The sequence below is a fragment of the Haliaeetus albicilla genome, chromosome 6, assembly GCF_947461875.1.
Source record: "Haliaeetus albicilla chromosome 6, bHalAlb1.1, whole genome shotgun sequence".
Taxonomy (NCBI): Eukaryota; Metazoa; Chordata; class Aves; order Accipitriformes; family Accipitridae; genus Haliaeetus; species Haliaeetus albicilla.
Window position 1 is genome coordinate 18,266,905 of NC_091488.1, and position 13,784 is coordinate 18,280,688.

Genomic DNA, 13,784 nt, shown 5'->3' on the forward strand with positions numbered 1-13,784 from the left:
CAGGAACACCCGCCGGCCGCCGTCTCCCTGCGCCCCGCCCCGCTATCGACCTTCCCTGGGCGCAACTCGTCTAGCCTGCGGCCAGCTAGGCTGCCTCATCGCGCCTGCGCGTCCCCCCTCTCCCCTCCCGTCGTCCTCGGCGCTGCGCGGCCCGGTTCGGTGCGGTGCTTGGCCGGTGCGGAGCGGAGCGGAGATGGCGCTGCACGTCCCCAAGGCTCCGGGCTTCGCCCAGATGCTCAAGGAGGGGGCGAAGGTGAGCGTGGCGCCGGGCAGGCGCTCTTGCCTCCGGAAGATGGGGTGGCGAGGGGGGAAGTCTCAGCGCGGCGGCTCGGGGAAGGTTCTGGAAGGCCGCCGGGGCCGGGGGGAGCCTCACGCTGCCCGCCCCCCGGCTTTGGTTCCCCCCGGCTTCTGGCCGTTGCGGGGATCCGCCCCGCGCCGCCGCTCAGCGCGCGGGCCCGGGGCGGTGGCGGGAGGGGGGCGGCGCCTGGCGCACGCGGCCTTCCAGAAGGCTCCGCCGGGGCCGGCGCCCACGCTGCCCCCGCCCGTCGGCGCGGCCCCCGGTTCTCGTCGCCGCGGGGGTGCTGCGTGGGCTCCCGGGGCCGGTGCTCCCTCCCGAGCTGTGTGCCCGGCTCGTGCCTCGGCTGTGGAGGCGATGTCGGGAGGGCGTTTCGTTCGGAGACCGTCTGTAGGCCGTGGTCGGCAGCATGCGACCGGGCCCTGTAGGTTTAGCTGTTCGGATGCGTGTCCCCCGCTTGTTCTGTACGTTCCTTGACGCCTTCTCTGCGGCCGTGCCCGTAAGAAAAGTGCCTCGGCCAGCGCTGTAGACTAACGTACTATTTTCCATACATTTCCTTTCCATAAATCCGTTCTCATTGTATTTAACATTAACGTAATGAAGATTTTGATAGTAGGCAAGTGCTGTGCCTGATAGAAGCTTTCTTTGAAAAAGTGGACAGAAAGCAAGCAAGGTGGTGGGTTTTTTTGAATTGCATGGGAAAATAAAAGGAAGAAAATTTCTGATTGCTGTTAGTTAATAGAAAGGACAGTGAAGTTAGCAGCTCGGAAAGCCCTCTATTTTTTTTTTTTTCTTCAGAATCTTCCTTGGGGGACAAGGAGTGGCACATGTCAGGGGCAGGGGGAGAGCAGGGAAACAAAGCGGCCTAGATGCTGGTTCTCTAATAGAGAATTCAAGGCCAGAATAGCAAGAGCAGACTTTTACAAAACAAGGAAGCAGGTGGCATTTTGAGATGTTTGTTTTGCCTTTAGAGACTATATATTGTTAGAGAGTACTTTTGTCCGTTCTCTTATGGGCCACACATTACGTTTTACCCTGCCCTCTCTGGGGATCCCTCCTTTTCTTAAGGCTTCCAAACTGAAGCCAGGCTGATCAGCTTCTCAAACACAAATATTTTATGAATCGTTCTGCTTCTGAATTTTCAAATCGCACATGTTTGAATGTACAAGTGAGTTAAATGAATTTTGTGGAATACAGAGTTGTGAATAAAGAAGCTTGTACAAAAACGCATGCTTACAAAACCCTTGCCTCTCTTCAATCTGGTATTGGTTATTTTCTGTTTCCCTTTGGCATGCCACTAACTTTTTTGGAAGACGTAAGAGATGCAAACTATATTGAAAATTGAGTCACTGTTCAAATTTTCTGTTCAGAAGCTTATCGTGCCTGCTGAGCTGCCTAGTTGAGAAGGAGTACACTGTAGTTCTTTTCTCACTGTCTTTGGGTAAGGTTTAGTTTCTGTTTAAACTTTAAGTGAAATACCAAATCTAAATTAATCAAAAACTTTCATGGACTCGGTAGATTATTCATGCTTTGATGAGAAATGACTAGTTTATCCCTTTCTTTTTTGTTAGAAAGCCTAATTCTGAGCAGAACATTTTTCTTTTTAGCATTATTCAGGACTAGAAGAAGCTGTCTATAGGAACATCCAGGCATGCAAAGAACTTGCTCAAACCACCCGTACAGCTTATGGACCAAATGGTAAATAAATCCTAAAATTATTGTAGTGTTTTTGAGCAAAATGTTATGTTTGAAGGCTAAACCTACCTTGACTGTTTGTTTGAAGAAGCAACGGTTTGTTTCTTGAGGAGACACATTGGACTTGCTGTAGAACTCTAAATATAGTCTTTGTGGCTATACAGATTAGACTTTGGTTAGCTCTTGAGTTATGCACAATGTACCTGCCTTTGCCAGGTTTTTGTACTAGTTACTGTGTCCTCTTTGCTGTCTTACTGCTATATGGAAGACCCACAAAAATTAAGGGAAAGAAAATAACTTGGTAGATAGTCATAACGAACATAACCGTACCATGTCTGGTCAGATATACCAAAACAAAAGGTGTTCTCCAGCATCAATTAATTAAATGATATACTAATATTTTTGAAGAGAAAACTGCTTATTCAGAAACTATTGATTTCTCCTTAATGTAACATGCTCCAAAGTGTCATTTTGTAAAAATCTTTTAGGTTCTTAAATTATAAATAGGGCTAGTGTTTTAATGTGTGAGATATACCTGAAAGTTATGAAATGGTATCTGTGTACAAAGTGATGTTTGCCTAATGATTTTTAATTTTTTTTTCCCCCTCGTTAGGAATGAACAAAATGGTTATCAATCACCTGGAGAAGCTTTTTGTTACAAATGATGCTGCTACTATCTTGAGAGAGCTGGAGGTAAGTTTTCTTGCTCCAGAAGATGTCGGTTGTGAACTAGTGTTTCTGTTCATGGGCTGCTATGGTTCTGAATGTTAATAAAGAAATACATGTCACCCTGTCAGATAATTTACAGATGTCATTTTGTAAATCATTTACATTTTTCACTGCATTTGAGTAAAGTCAATGAGCTATATCCACAGTGAGGAGTAGAGATCTTTTTGTAAAGCAACATTAAGTAGTTGCAGGAGATGCTTAATAATTGCCTACTTTTTTTTCCCCCCAAACCAGTGTAGATTTAGAAGAGGGTTTGTCTAGACAATACAGTGTTTGGAAAACTCTGAAATAGCTGTTGTGTTAATCTCCCAGTGTTGGTGGTTGCCACTTTCTCCTGTCTGCTTAGAATACATTAACTGGATTTAAGAAGCTTGAGGATATAGCAGCATCTTCCTGTGAATACAGTAAAAGTGTGGAAAGACTGACCTGTCCTAACTTTTTCTATCAAATTCACATTTGTATCACAACACAAATAATATTTTACTGAATTCTATACTTACTGATAGAAATAATGTAACTATTTCCTTACTTAATGCATTGTGTTAGTGTTTGGTATAAGTAGAATAGTGGTGGAAGTCTCAGTTCTGTTTTTAAAAAATTATTTGCAGACTAGTTACTTAATCTAATGAGTCTTGCATGTTACTTTCTGGGATAAAATGACAGTTGCTTTAGTTACATGCAAGAATACAGCATTTTTATTGCATTTCTTTTGAAAGAAAGGGAAAGCAGTGCAATCTTTAAGCAGAAAAAACACTAGAATTAAACTGTGATTTAGACGTCTATTTTGCGTGTTACACATATGAATTCAGCTTGGAGATCTAAACTTCAGGCAGCTTTCCTGTTGCAGAGCTTGATTATGAAGCCACTGCATCCTGTAAAAATAGCATAGAACCAGTATCAAGGATGCCTAATTCATGTTGTAGGGGGAATGTTCAGTTCTCTGAGTTTATTTTGTTTTTTTAATAATGTTTGTACTTTTGCTTGTTAGGGAAGTTAGCCAATTAAGATAATCTGTGCTGCTTTCTTTTCCAATTTTGTGCATTCTTAGTATCTCTAGATACAATTTGAAATAAAAGAGCTTATACTGGATGCATAGGAAAAACCTGGAACTGTAGTCTAGGTGGGATATTAGTAACTAAGATGTGTAACTTCTTTTAAAGGTCCAGCATCCTGCTGCAAAAATGCTTGTGATGGCTTCCCACATGCAAGAGCAAGAAGTTGGAGATGGAACAAACTTTGTCCTTGTTTTTGCTGGAGTTCTTCTGGAGTTAGCAGAAGACCTTCTGAGGATGGGGTTATCAGTCTCAGAGGCAAGTTATATTGTTACTACAATTCACATCACTTGAATTCAGATTGCCATTGGTCAGTATTCTTGCGTCATGTTATGAATCGTCTGCTTCTTTCTGAACTAATGTTTTAGTGATGTATGGAAGAACAGTATATGTTTTGCTGCTTGTGATTGCTTGCTTCCCTTGTAAGCTTTTGCATTTGTTAGTGTTTTATGGCCCTTTGAGAAGGAGATGGAAGCAGTATGAATGCATAGTGAAATGGTGTAGTGAATATTTATTGTTTGCTGCGCAGGTGATTGAAGGATATGAAAAGGCTTGCAAGAAAGCCCTAGAAATTCTTCCAGATTTGGTGTGCTGTTCTGCAAAGAACCTTCGAGATGTTGAAGAAGTGGCATCTTTGTTGCACACTTCAGTGATGAGCAAACAATATGGCAATGAACGTTTTTTGGCAAAGCTTATTGCTCAGGCCTGTGGTAAGTGGACAAGAACAGATGAGTGCATGCATCTAAAAAACTGAGTAGGTTTGCTTATGATAATTACTAATGTCTTCATGGAAGATAAAAGGTATGGTTAGTTTATCAGCTTGAATTGGATGGAAAGCTTTAGCCTCTGAAATGAGTATAACCTTCTTTCTCGTTTTGAACTCTTTGTTGGCGTTGTGGCTCAGGAAAGGTCTGTGTTTTCTACTAAACATTTATAGAACTAGCTTTCTAGTCTTTTTAAAGCAGAACCCCATCTTTCTTCCTCTTTTTTATCATTTGGAAGATGTATTACACTTCAGGTAAGCTGTTACTAGTCTCAGCCACAGAACAATGGAAGCAGGACTGTAGTTGTGTTGTTTCCTCCATTTAGTTTTCCAAGAAAATACTTTCATGTCTAGTTTAAGTGTTTTTTCAAAGTATTCTGGGTCAGACTTCACTCTTGAATGTAAATGGATATTTGGACTTAATTAATTGAGCAGCCTGAATAGATATTGCTTTCTGATTACTACATTATAAAAACAAAATTTCTGTTTCTCTTGATGCAGGTTATTAGCAGATTATAACTGCCTTAAATTTAGGCAGGCATCTCAAACCATTACATTTTAGTACTTCAGAAAAACTCCAGGCATTATTTATGGTGGTGGTGTTCTACTTTATGCATTAAGCAATACAAATTCATTATTTTTGTGTTTTTTTTTTTTTTTCTTTCTTTGTTCACCAAACAGTTTCTATTCTTCCTGATTCTGGTCATTTCAACGTTGATAATATCAGAGTGTGCAAAATTGTGGTAAGTTAGCAAGTAGCTAGCTTTGCTGTATTATTAAGGTAAACAGTTCAATGAAAGTTAATTTTTAGATCTTTAAACTTTGAAAGTGTCTTTTCTATTCTAATCTCTGTTGTGTTGTGGCATGCGTAATAAGTTTTGGAAATTGGTGTTTACGTTCTTTGTTTAGTGCTGAGTAGCAGCTTTCAGAAACAAAAATCATTAATATTGAAAGTTTACCCTAAATCAGATACATGAACTTAAATTATACACAGGGATGTTGATTTTGTTATAGAAGCAGTCATAAGATTAGGCTAAGGTGCAGGCTGCCGGAAATGTAGCGGTCTAATCTTGCATTCTTTTTGTCAGGCCTCAGTATGGTTTGTAGGTTTGGAACAAGTTTATATGTAGTAGGAATTTCCCCCTGTGTTTTTTACTCGCTAGTAAATAAATAACAAGTTGAGCACAGCAAATGAATGTCACAGGCCTTAACCTGGACCGCCAACTAATCTTAAAAAGGGAACCTGTAAGACAATGTTTGATGTTGCTAAGTCAGCTTAAGTCTTATTTCTTTATGCTGCAATGAAAACTTAGATTGCTACATTCAAATGAATGTAAGGACTGCTTTTCATAAAGGGTAATGCAACTTTCTGACAGTAAATGATCATATTATTGATATGATATATTCCCCCATTCCATTTCTTTCCTTTCAGGGTGCTGGTATCTCTGCTTCCTCAGTACTGCATGGCATGGTTTTTAAAAAAGAAACTGAAGGAGATGTTACTTCTGTCAAAGATGCAAAAATAGCTGTGTATTCCTGCCCTTTTGATGGTATGATAACTGAAACTAAGGTATGTTAAAGCTCAAAATAAGTTAGATAGCCATTTATGCTCATGTACTCTTATTTTTAGACTTAACTATAAATATTCTTGACACTTGGTGATTAAGATATTTTTGTTAATATTGAGTTCACTAGTTTAAAAAAGTTGATAGAAAACGTCTGAACCTAATTTTGCTATACAGGGTTTTTGGGGTTGGGGAGTTGTTACTGGTTTTTGTTGGGTTATTTGAGCCAAACTATGTGATAGAATGTCTGAACCTCAAGGTTGTCTAGAAATGCTAGAATTGCCGTTTTTTGGACATGTTTTACCCCATTGCCTGGGAAGGGTGGCAGTAGTATTAAAAATAAGATGACTTGAGGTTTATGGACAGGTTGGGAGACAAAATCATTTGTCAAAAACTTTTAGGCATGTAGTTAATGCTGAATTGTTAACAGTGTATGTGTTTTACTAGGGCACTGTACTTATAAAGAATGCTGAAGAACTGATGAATTTCAGTAAGGGAGAAGAAAATCTAATGGATTTGCAAGTCAAAGCTATTGCTGATAGTGGTGCAAATGTAGTAGTAACAGGTGGCAAAGTGGCAGACATGGCACTTCATTATGCCAACAAATACAATCTTATGTTAGTCAGGTAAGTACTAGAAGAGCATAAAAGCATCTGATCTACCAGGTTTATGAAATGTACTTGCCATATTGTCTTTTGCCTCTCAAGTGAATTAGAAAGAAAATATTGCAGACTATTTGGTTTTCTAGTGGATCAAAACCTGAGCTGTGGTTTGGTTGTTTCATAGCTTATGTTTCTTGATAGTATTTCACCTCTATATAGACAGCTAATTGGGGAGTTACTTGTGTATGTGATACTGTTATTCTGGTTTAAGTGCCTTTATAACACAACTGAAATCAAGAATATCAAAATTTGTGGATCTAGTGAAGAGGGATGTGGCTTCAAAGGCATATAAGGCTAAACCATAATGGTTCCCTCCTGGTCACAGTTCTCATGTGATGTTTTAGCAACGATGAGATATGCCTCCGTGCATCACTAATGTATTGATGGATGGAAGAACTAATTCTTAATACTTTTCTGTCATTTTTGTGGACCTTGAATCTTCTTGTCTATAAATAAGGCATGTTTATACATCCTTGAATTACATTCTGCACAACATAAAGTCCAATTACTAGCAGCAGCTCTCAGGTCTCACACAAATTAGTGGTCCTTTATTGAAAGCTGTAACTTTATTGGTGGTGTCCAAAAAGTTTGAACTTTGGAAATGGAGCATGATACTGTAATCTCTTGCATAACAAAGAAGGATCATTTTAGAGGTGTTGTAAACATCAGTTCAAGTCTTACGCACTAGAAGATGAAGTTTGATAATTTCCATGTATTTGAACTACTTACTTGTTTTTAAATTCTTAGAAAATAGTATTTGCATAGCTTCCCTGAAAATAGAAAATTATAACTTGAAAAAAATAGATGAGTGGATTTTATAACTTGATGCAGTAAATTTTGATAGAGTCATTAGTTTACAAAATGCTTCCAGGTTAAGAGAATGTTTAATCGTATGTTAACATTTATTCTGGAAACTTGCTTTTAAAGGTTGAATTCAAAGTGGGATCTGAGAAGACTGTGCAAAACTGTTGGTGCAACAGCCCTCCCCAGACTGGTATGGACTTTTCAAATGAGGAGCAGAAGGGAGAGAGAGCTGATGAGCAGGTTCATCTCTTAACTCTTGTTTTTCTTTCCAGACTCCCCCTACTCTAGAAGAAATGGGTCACTGCGATAGTGTGTATTTGTCGGAGGTTGGGGATACGCAAGTTGTTGTGTTTAAGCATGGTATGTATGTTCTTTAGAACTCCTAATGCTACTGTTCTAGAAGTGTGATGTTCATATGTGTTTTACATCTAACAAACTTAATTCAGTAATGCACATGTCTGTCTGAACAGAAAAGGAGGATGGTGCCATTTCTACTATACTCATTCGTGGGTCTACAGACAATCTGATGGATGACATAGAGAGAGCAGTGGATGATGGTGTAAATACTTTCAAAGTACTCACAAGGGTAAGTAACCAGGACACTTCAGTTATCAAAACTGAGCTATGGATCAGTTTGAAGCAAGACTCAGGCTTGCTTTGTGCTCATTCGCTACAAAGGCTGTAGCAGATATTTACATTGTTAGCTGGAGCCCTTTTGAGGTGTAGAGGGCTGTGTAGAGAAGGTAGCTGCCGACATCCTTGTGAATACAATGTACATAAAAGAAGGTGCTCAGCATGTACTGCATGCAATTTTCCAGTAATGAGGTGAGTTCTTGAAGATAGATTAGTTCTACCACTTTCTAATGACAGTCAGCTCTTTGTTGACTATTTCCCTAAATGTTTTGTAATGTTCCTTGGAAACCAGGCACAGAAGAAAAGCCAGATAGCTTTGTTTGTCACTGGGGATCAGGAGGAACTGACTGGTTGTCACCAATGAACCAGCAATTTAGTTTGCAAGACACGCTTCCTCCACATACTACAGAGACACTTTATAGATGGAAGAATTCAGTTTTTCAGAGTTTTTTCTGAACAGCTTTTGTGGACTTTTTTCCTTTTTCCTTTTTTTTTTTTTTTTTTTAAATGCAGAAGGAAATGTTTGTGTATTTACTCAGAAGGTGGCATGCAAAAAATGTTAAACTTTCATTTGATGCTTAATGTCCTGTACATAACAACACGTGCACATTGATTTAGAGTACAGAAACAGCCATAGACACTGCGTTTGATTGTCTCCAGGAGTTGTCCTAACTTCTGATTTATGATGATTACTTTTCTTTTTAAAAGACTGGGAGTTCTTAAGTGATGTTGGTTTGCCAAAGGATATACAAAATGCTTAATTTAAAAACAAAACAAAAACACTCAACACCTCGTGATACCTGTTGACATATTAAACTTAGTGTACAGTAGATTGGTTTCCTGCATATTTCCCAAAAAGTTAATGGAAAAGATGAGAAAATCTAGGAGTTCTATTATTAGTAAGCAAAGAGCTGAAATTACTTTTTTTAAAACTAACAAACAAAAAAAAACTCAGACACAAACCCCACTGCATTATTTTCTTTTTTACAAAAGAAGCTATTTTTCTTCAAAGACATTTGGAATGAATGAGTAAATTCTGGGGAATTTCTCTTACAATGCATGTTTGTTCTGAAGCAGATTCTTAGTAAGTCTGCATGGGATAAAGTTCTATTGCGTTCCTCTTGATAGAGGATATAAATTCTAGAAAGTAAAAATTGATGTGATGCTTTAAGCAAAACTTTGCATTTTGGGATGGTCTGTTCACAGGATAAACGTCTTGTTCCTGGAGGTGGTGCAACAGAGATTGAATTAGCCAAGCAGATCACATCTTATGGAGAGGTATAGCAAATGGGCTTTTTGACTTTTTATATACACAAACATATATGTACTTAAATATATATATGTGACTTACAAAGATATATACATATTGTTTTATATCAAAATACATATGTGTATTAATGCATATAAATAAATTAAGAATGTGGGGGGAAATACCTCCCTAAGGTTTTTGAAATGCTGATGTGGTTTTCAATTTCACTTTAGACTTGTCCTGGGCTTGACCAGTATGCCATCAAGAAGTTTGCTGAGGCATTTGAAGCCATTCCTCGAGCACTGGCAGAAAACTCTGGAGTAAAGGCTAATGAGGTCATCTCCAAACTTTATGCTGTGCATCAGGAAGGAAATAAAAATGTTGGATTTGATATTGAGGTAAATAGTCTCTCACATTAGTTGGTGCTCTGCAGTACAGGGTTATATGTAAACATACTTCTATCAGTATGAAGTATTTACGGATTAATTGAAATCACTGAAGCTCTGTGTTGCACAGTCTAGAAGAATAACTTCTTAGAATTGTAATACCAAAGTGGGTTTTTTTCATCAGCAAGCAGTTAAATTCAATGTAGTATAGTGGCCTTATGTAGGAGGTAAAGTGAGATACTGAGCTAACGTGTGATGGAGAGTAAGCCTTTAGTAATTACTTATTTTGTCCTCTTGCTAATGGATTAGGATTGAAGGTTTTCTGAAGAGAAAAGATGAGATCAGAAGAGTGATAATTTGTTCTAAATGTGTAACCTCGAAAACCCAATAACTTGCTAGGTAGAAGCCTGAGAAAGTTTTGAATAATGTTTTTCCCCATCTGATAGGCTGAAGCTGCTGCTGTGAAGGATATGTTGGAAGCTGGTGTATTAGACACATACCTTGGAAAATCCTGGGGTATCAAGCTAGCTACAAATGCAGCAGTAACTGTCCTAAGGGTAGATCAGGTAAGCTTACAAGTAACTTGGGTGCTGAACTGAAACCTTTAACTCAGCATGCAGAACACTAATGCAAAATATGTGATTCTTCTAGGCATGTAAGGCATTAAAATAGGATACTTGAAAACCTGGTTTGTTTATTTCTGAAAGCCAGGAAGCAGTTTGTTCAAGAGCTGGCAATGTTGCAATGTTGCTGCTTCCATGGGAGCCCTATGAATGTTTCTTTTCTTTTAAGATTTGACAGTTGATACTTGTATCCAGAAAGTTATCCTAACTTCTGTAGGAGAAAGATTTAACACAAGAAACCTTCTCTCATATATTGTTCTTACATGAAAATCAAACTTTTAGGAAAAACAGAGGTTATAATTTTAATGACAAATCTTAACTTTATATATCTTGTGGAACTTTAGCAAAAACGTATTTGCATGTAAAATTTCTGTAGATTATTATGGCAAAAACAGCAGGAGGTCCAAAAGCCCCTAAGCAACAAGGACATTGGGATAAGGATGACTGGAAAGATGAGCCTGAAAAATAGTATGCAGTAAGCTCTGTTTCTCTAGCAGAGAGAGTTATCTGTGTATGTGAGTGCATGCATGAGTATATTGACAAGCATATGGCAGATGATATCTTTCTTGAGGACATGTAGTGCTGCTGTCTTACATGTGCTTGTTGCTACATTTTGTATTTGTGCCTTTGCTAATGAATTTTACACCTAAAACTAAATTTTCAGTGAAGGGATCACAAGTGCAGTTTTAGTTTTACCTTACTTGTCACTATAGCAAGTGCAGAAAACAAGCCTTTAACATGGTAGGACTATTGGACTTTATGCTTTTTGAAGTGTGATGTTTAGACTCAATAGTTCAGAACAATAGCACTGATAATTCTGCTTTCTGTAGTGTGCATCCTGTAAACCAGTCACTCATTAGCCTATTTAAGCACTCACTTTATGTAGACTAACTGAAGTCTTAATTTGCATGCAAAAATGAGGTAAAAGCCATTTTTTTGGCTCAGCTTCTGCCATTTTCAAGAAAAAATAATTAATTTGTGAATATCTCGGTTAGATGGGTAATAATATGTATTGGCTTAGGTTCAGAGTAGGGAAACTGCATGAATTTAGTGAATGTTGACAGTCAGCATCATAGGGCTGGAGTAAGTAAGGCTGGAGTAAGAGTCTGATTCTAACCTTATCTTTTTCTACTTCCCTATTATCTTCAAGATCATTATGGCAAAACCAGCTGGTGGCCCTAAACCTCCATCAGGAAGGAAAGACTGGGATGAAGATCAAAATGATTGAACTATTTAACTGTACTTCTTAAGTGACATGATTATGTGAGTTTTTTAATATTGCAGTTGGAGCCTGTCACAATGTTTTGCTCTATTGCCTTTAAGTTATGAACTGTGTCCTATGGAGTGCAGAACTTCAAATAAATGTACTCACTGTTAAAATGTTAACTGTCATTTTATTTGGACTTAGTGTGACATGGTTGTTCCCAGTATGTCAATAATGGAGGTGCATGTGTGGGGATGACAGTGTGTGGGTGTGGGGGGCTGAGCTTGGCTAGCTGCCAGATGCCCCTTACTTGCCAGGACAGAGTCAGAAAGTAAGTTGAAAAAGCTGACAGGTCGAGATAAAGACAAGGAGGTCACTTGCTAGTTACTGTCACAGGCAAAATGAATTCAACATGTGGAAAATTAATTATTAAAAATAGAGTTGGAGGGTGAGAAACAAGAACAAGAACTAAAACACCTTGTTCATCTCCCCTTCTTCCCAGGCTCAGCTGTACTCCTTCGTTCCGGACTCCTCTACCACTTCCCCTACCGCATGGTGCAGGGAATGGGGGTCGTGGTCAGTCCATAACAGCTCCTCTCTGCTGCTCCTTATGCATGCTTTTCCCCTCCCACAGGGTACTGTCCTTCATGAGCTCCTTCAGCATGGGGCTCCTCTGTGGGTTACAGTCCATCAGGAATAAGTGCTCCTGTGTGGTCCTCCCTGGGCTGCAGTTTCTGGCAGGAAAACCTGCTCCAGCCTGCTGCAGCTTCCTTCAAGGCACACATCCACCTGCTTTGGCCTGGGGGCTTTCACAGCTGCAGTGTGGAGGTCCAGCATGGTCATCTCCATGAGCTGCAGGGGGCAGCCTGTTCCAGTGTGGTCTCTCCAGGAGATCCCTGCTGGGGCATCTCCTTCCCCTCCTCCCCCTCTCCCCTCGGTGCCCACAGGGCTGTTTCTCATGCTTTTCCCCTCACAGCCGGGCAGTGTTTTGCCCTTTCTTACACAGGCTTTCCCCACAGCTGTGCCCTGCGGGGGGTGGGTCGGAGCCGGCTGGAACCGGCTGTGTCCGGCTCAGGGCAGCCCCGGCCTCTCCTCACAGAGGCTGCCCTGCAGCCCCCTGCCAGGGCATGGGCACCTGCACCTGGTACAGTGGATGAAGGAGCTCATAACCTCAGGAAACCATAATCTAACTGTTGCAGCTCTTTGTGCTCTTAATTGTGCTCCTTACCCAATATCAAGTGTAAAAAGTCAAATGAATATTGAAGTAATTAATGTCCTGGTTTCAGCTGGGATGTAGTTAACTGTCTTCCTAGTAGCTGGTACAGTGCTATGTTTTGAGTTCAGTATGTGAAGAATGTTGATAACACTGATGTTTTCAGTTGTTGCTCAGTAGTGTTTAGACTAGAGTCAAGGATTTTTCAGCTTCTCATGCCCAGCCAGGGCACCTGACCCAAACTGGCCAACAGTGTATTCCATACCATGGGACGTCCCATCTAGTTTAGGAACTGGGAAGTGGGGGGGGCAGGGATTCGCCGCTTGGGGACTGGCTGGGTGTCGGTCGGCGGGTGGTGAGCAATTGCCCTGCGCATCATTTGTACATTTCAATCCTTTTATTACTACTGTTGTCATTTTATTAGTGTTATCATTATTAGTCTCTTCTTTTCTGTTCTATTAAATCGTTCTTATCTCAACCCAGGAGTTTTACTTCTTTTCCTGATTTTCTCCCCCATCCCACTGGATGGGGGGGAGTGAGTGAGCAGCTGCGTGGTGCTTAGTTGCTGGCTGGGGTTAAACCACGACATTAAGTATGGCAGCAGGTCTGTAGTCTACAGACTATGAATGCCTACATTCATTTTTGTTACATGCATCTATTTCATCCTCACCCTTCAAGAGTCTCCATGCTCTCAAAATGGCAGCCTGACAACAGTGAACTGCATCTCATTCTAATGGCCTTAAAAATAAACACCAAGCAGTGATAGCTAGCATGATACAGAGTGCTGGAATCTTTCAACTGAAGCCCCTGTTAAGACTCCTCTTGGAAAGTCAACAGCTTGTGTGTCTCAGAGTAGCTGGAAAGGAGAACTGCACTTGAAATTCAAGCCACTTCAATAATTAATCCTTTTA

General features: G+C 40.1%; 1 protein-coding gene across 3 annotated transcripts in view; it reads left to right on the forward strand.

The window, feature by feature from the left end:
• The window catches only part of CCT8 (chaperonin containing TCP1 subunit 8), a 336,809-nt gene extending 324,973 nt beyond the window's left edge, over window positions 1-11,836 (forward strand). Inside the window, exons 2-17 of one of the 3 annotated variants that reach the window (XM_069785266.1) lie at window positions 145-253; window positions 1,903-1,993; window positions 2,604-2,683; window positions 3,880-4,029; window positions 4,301-4,481; window positions 5,216-5,277; window positions 5,967-6,104; window positions 6,547-6,725; window positions 7,689-7,755; window positions 7,838-7,925; window positions 8,036-8,151; window positions 9,405-9,476; window positions 9,681-9,845; window positions 10,280-10,399; window positions 10,833-10,931; window positions 11,607-11,836. In XM_069785266.1, coding sequence (XP_069641367.1) covers window positions 194-253; window positions 1,903-1,993; window positions 2,604-2,683; window positions 3,880-4,029; window positions 4,301-4,481; window positions 5,216-5,277; window positions 5,967-6,104; window positions 6,547-6,725; window positions 7,689-7,755; window positions 7,838-7,925; window positions 8,036-8,151; window positions 9,405-9,476; window positions 9,681-9,845; window positions 10,280-10,399; window positions 10,833-10,925 — 1,662 coding nt within the window. In that variant the 5' untranslated portion in view covers window positions 145-193 and the 3' untranslated portion in view covers window positions 10,926-10,931; window positions 11,607-11,836. Of the gene's footprint in view, window positions 1-144; window positions 254-1,902; window positions 1,994-2,603; window positions 2,684-3,879; window positions 4,030-4,300; window positions 4,482-5,215; window positions 5,278-5,966; window positions 6,105-6,546; window positions 6,726-7,688; window positions 7,756-7,837; window positions 7,926-8,035; window positions 8,152-9,404; window positions 9,477-9,680; window positions 9,846-10,279; window positions 10,400-10,832; window positions 10,932-11,606 lie in introns of those variants that run through there. The other 2 variants (XM_069785268.1, XM_069785269.1) reach the window with 2 other exon arrangements.
• Window positions 11,837-13,784: the final 1,948 nt, after the last annotated feature.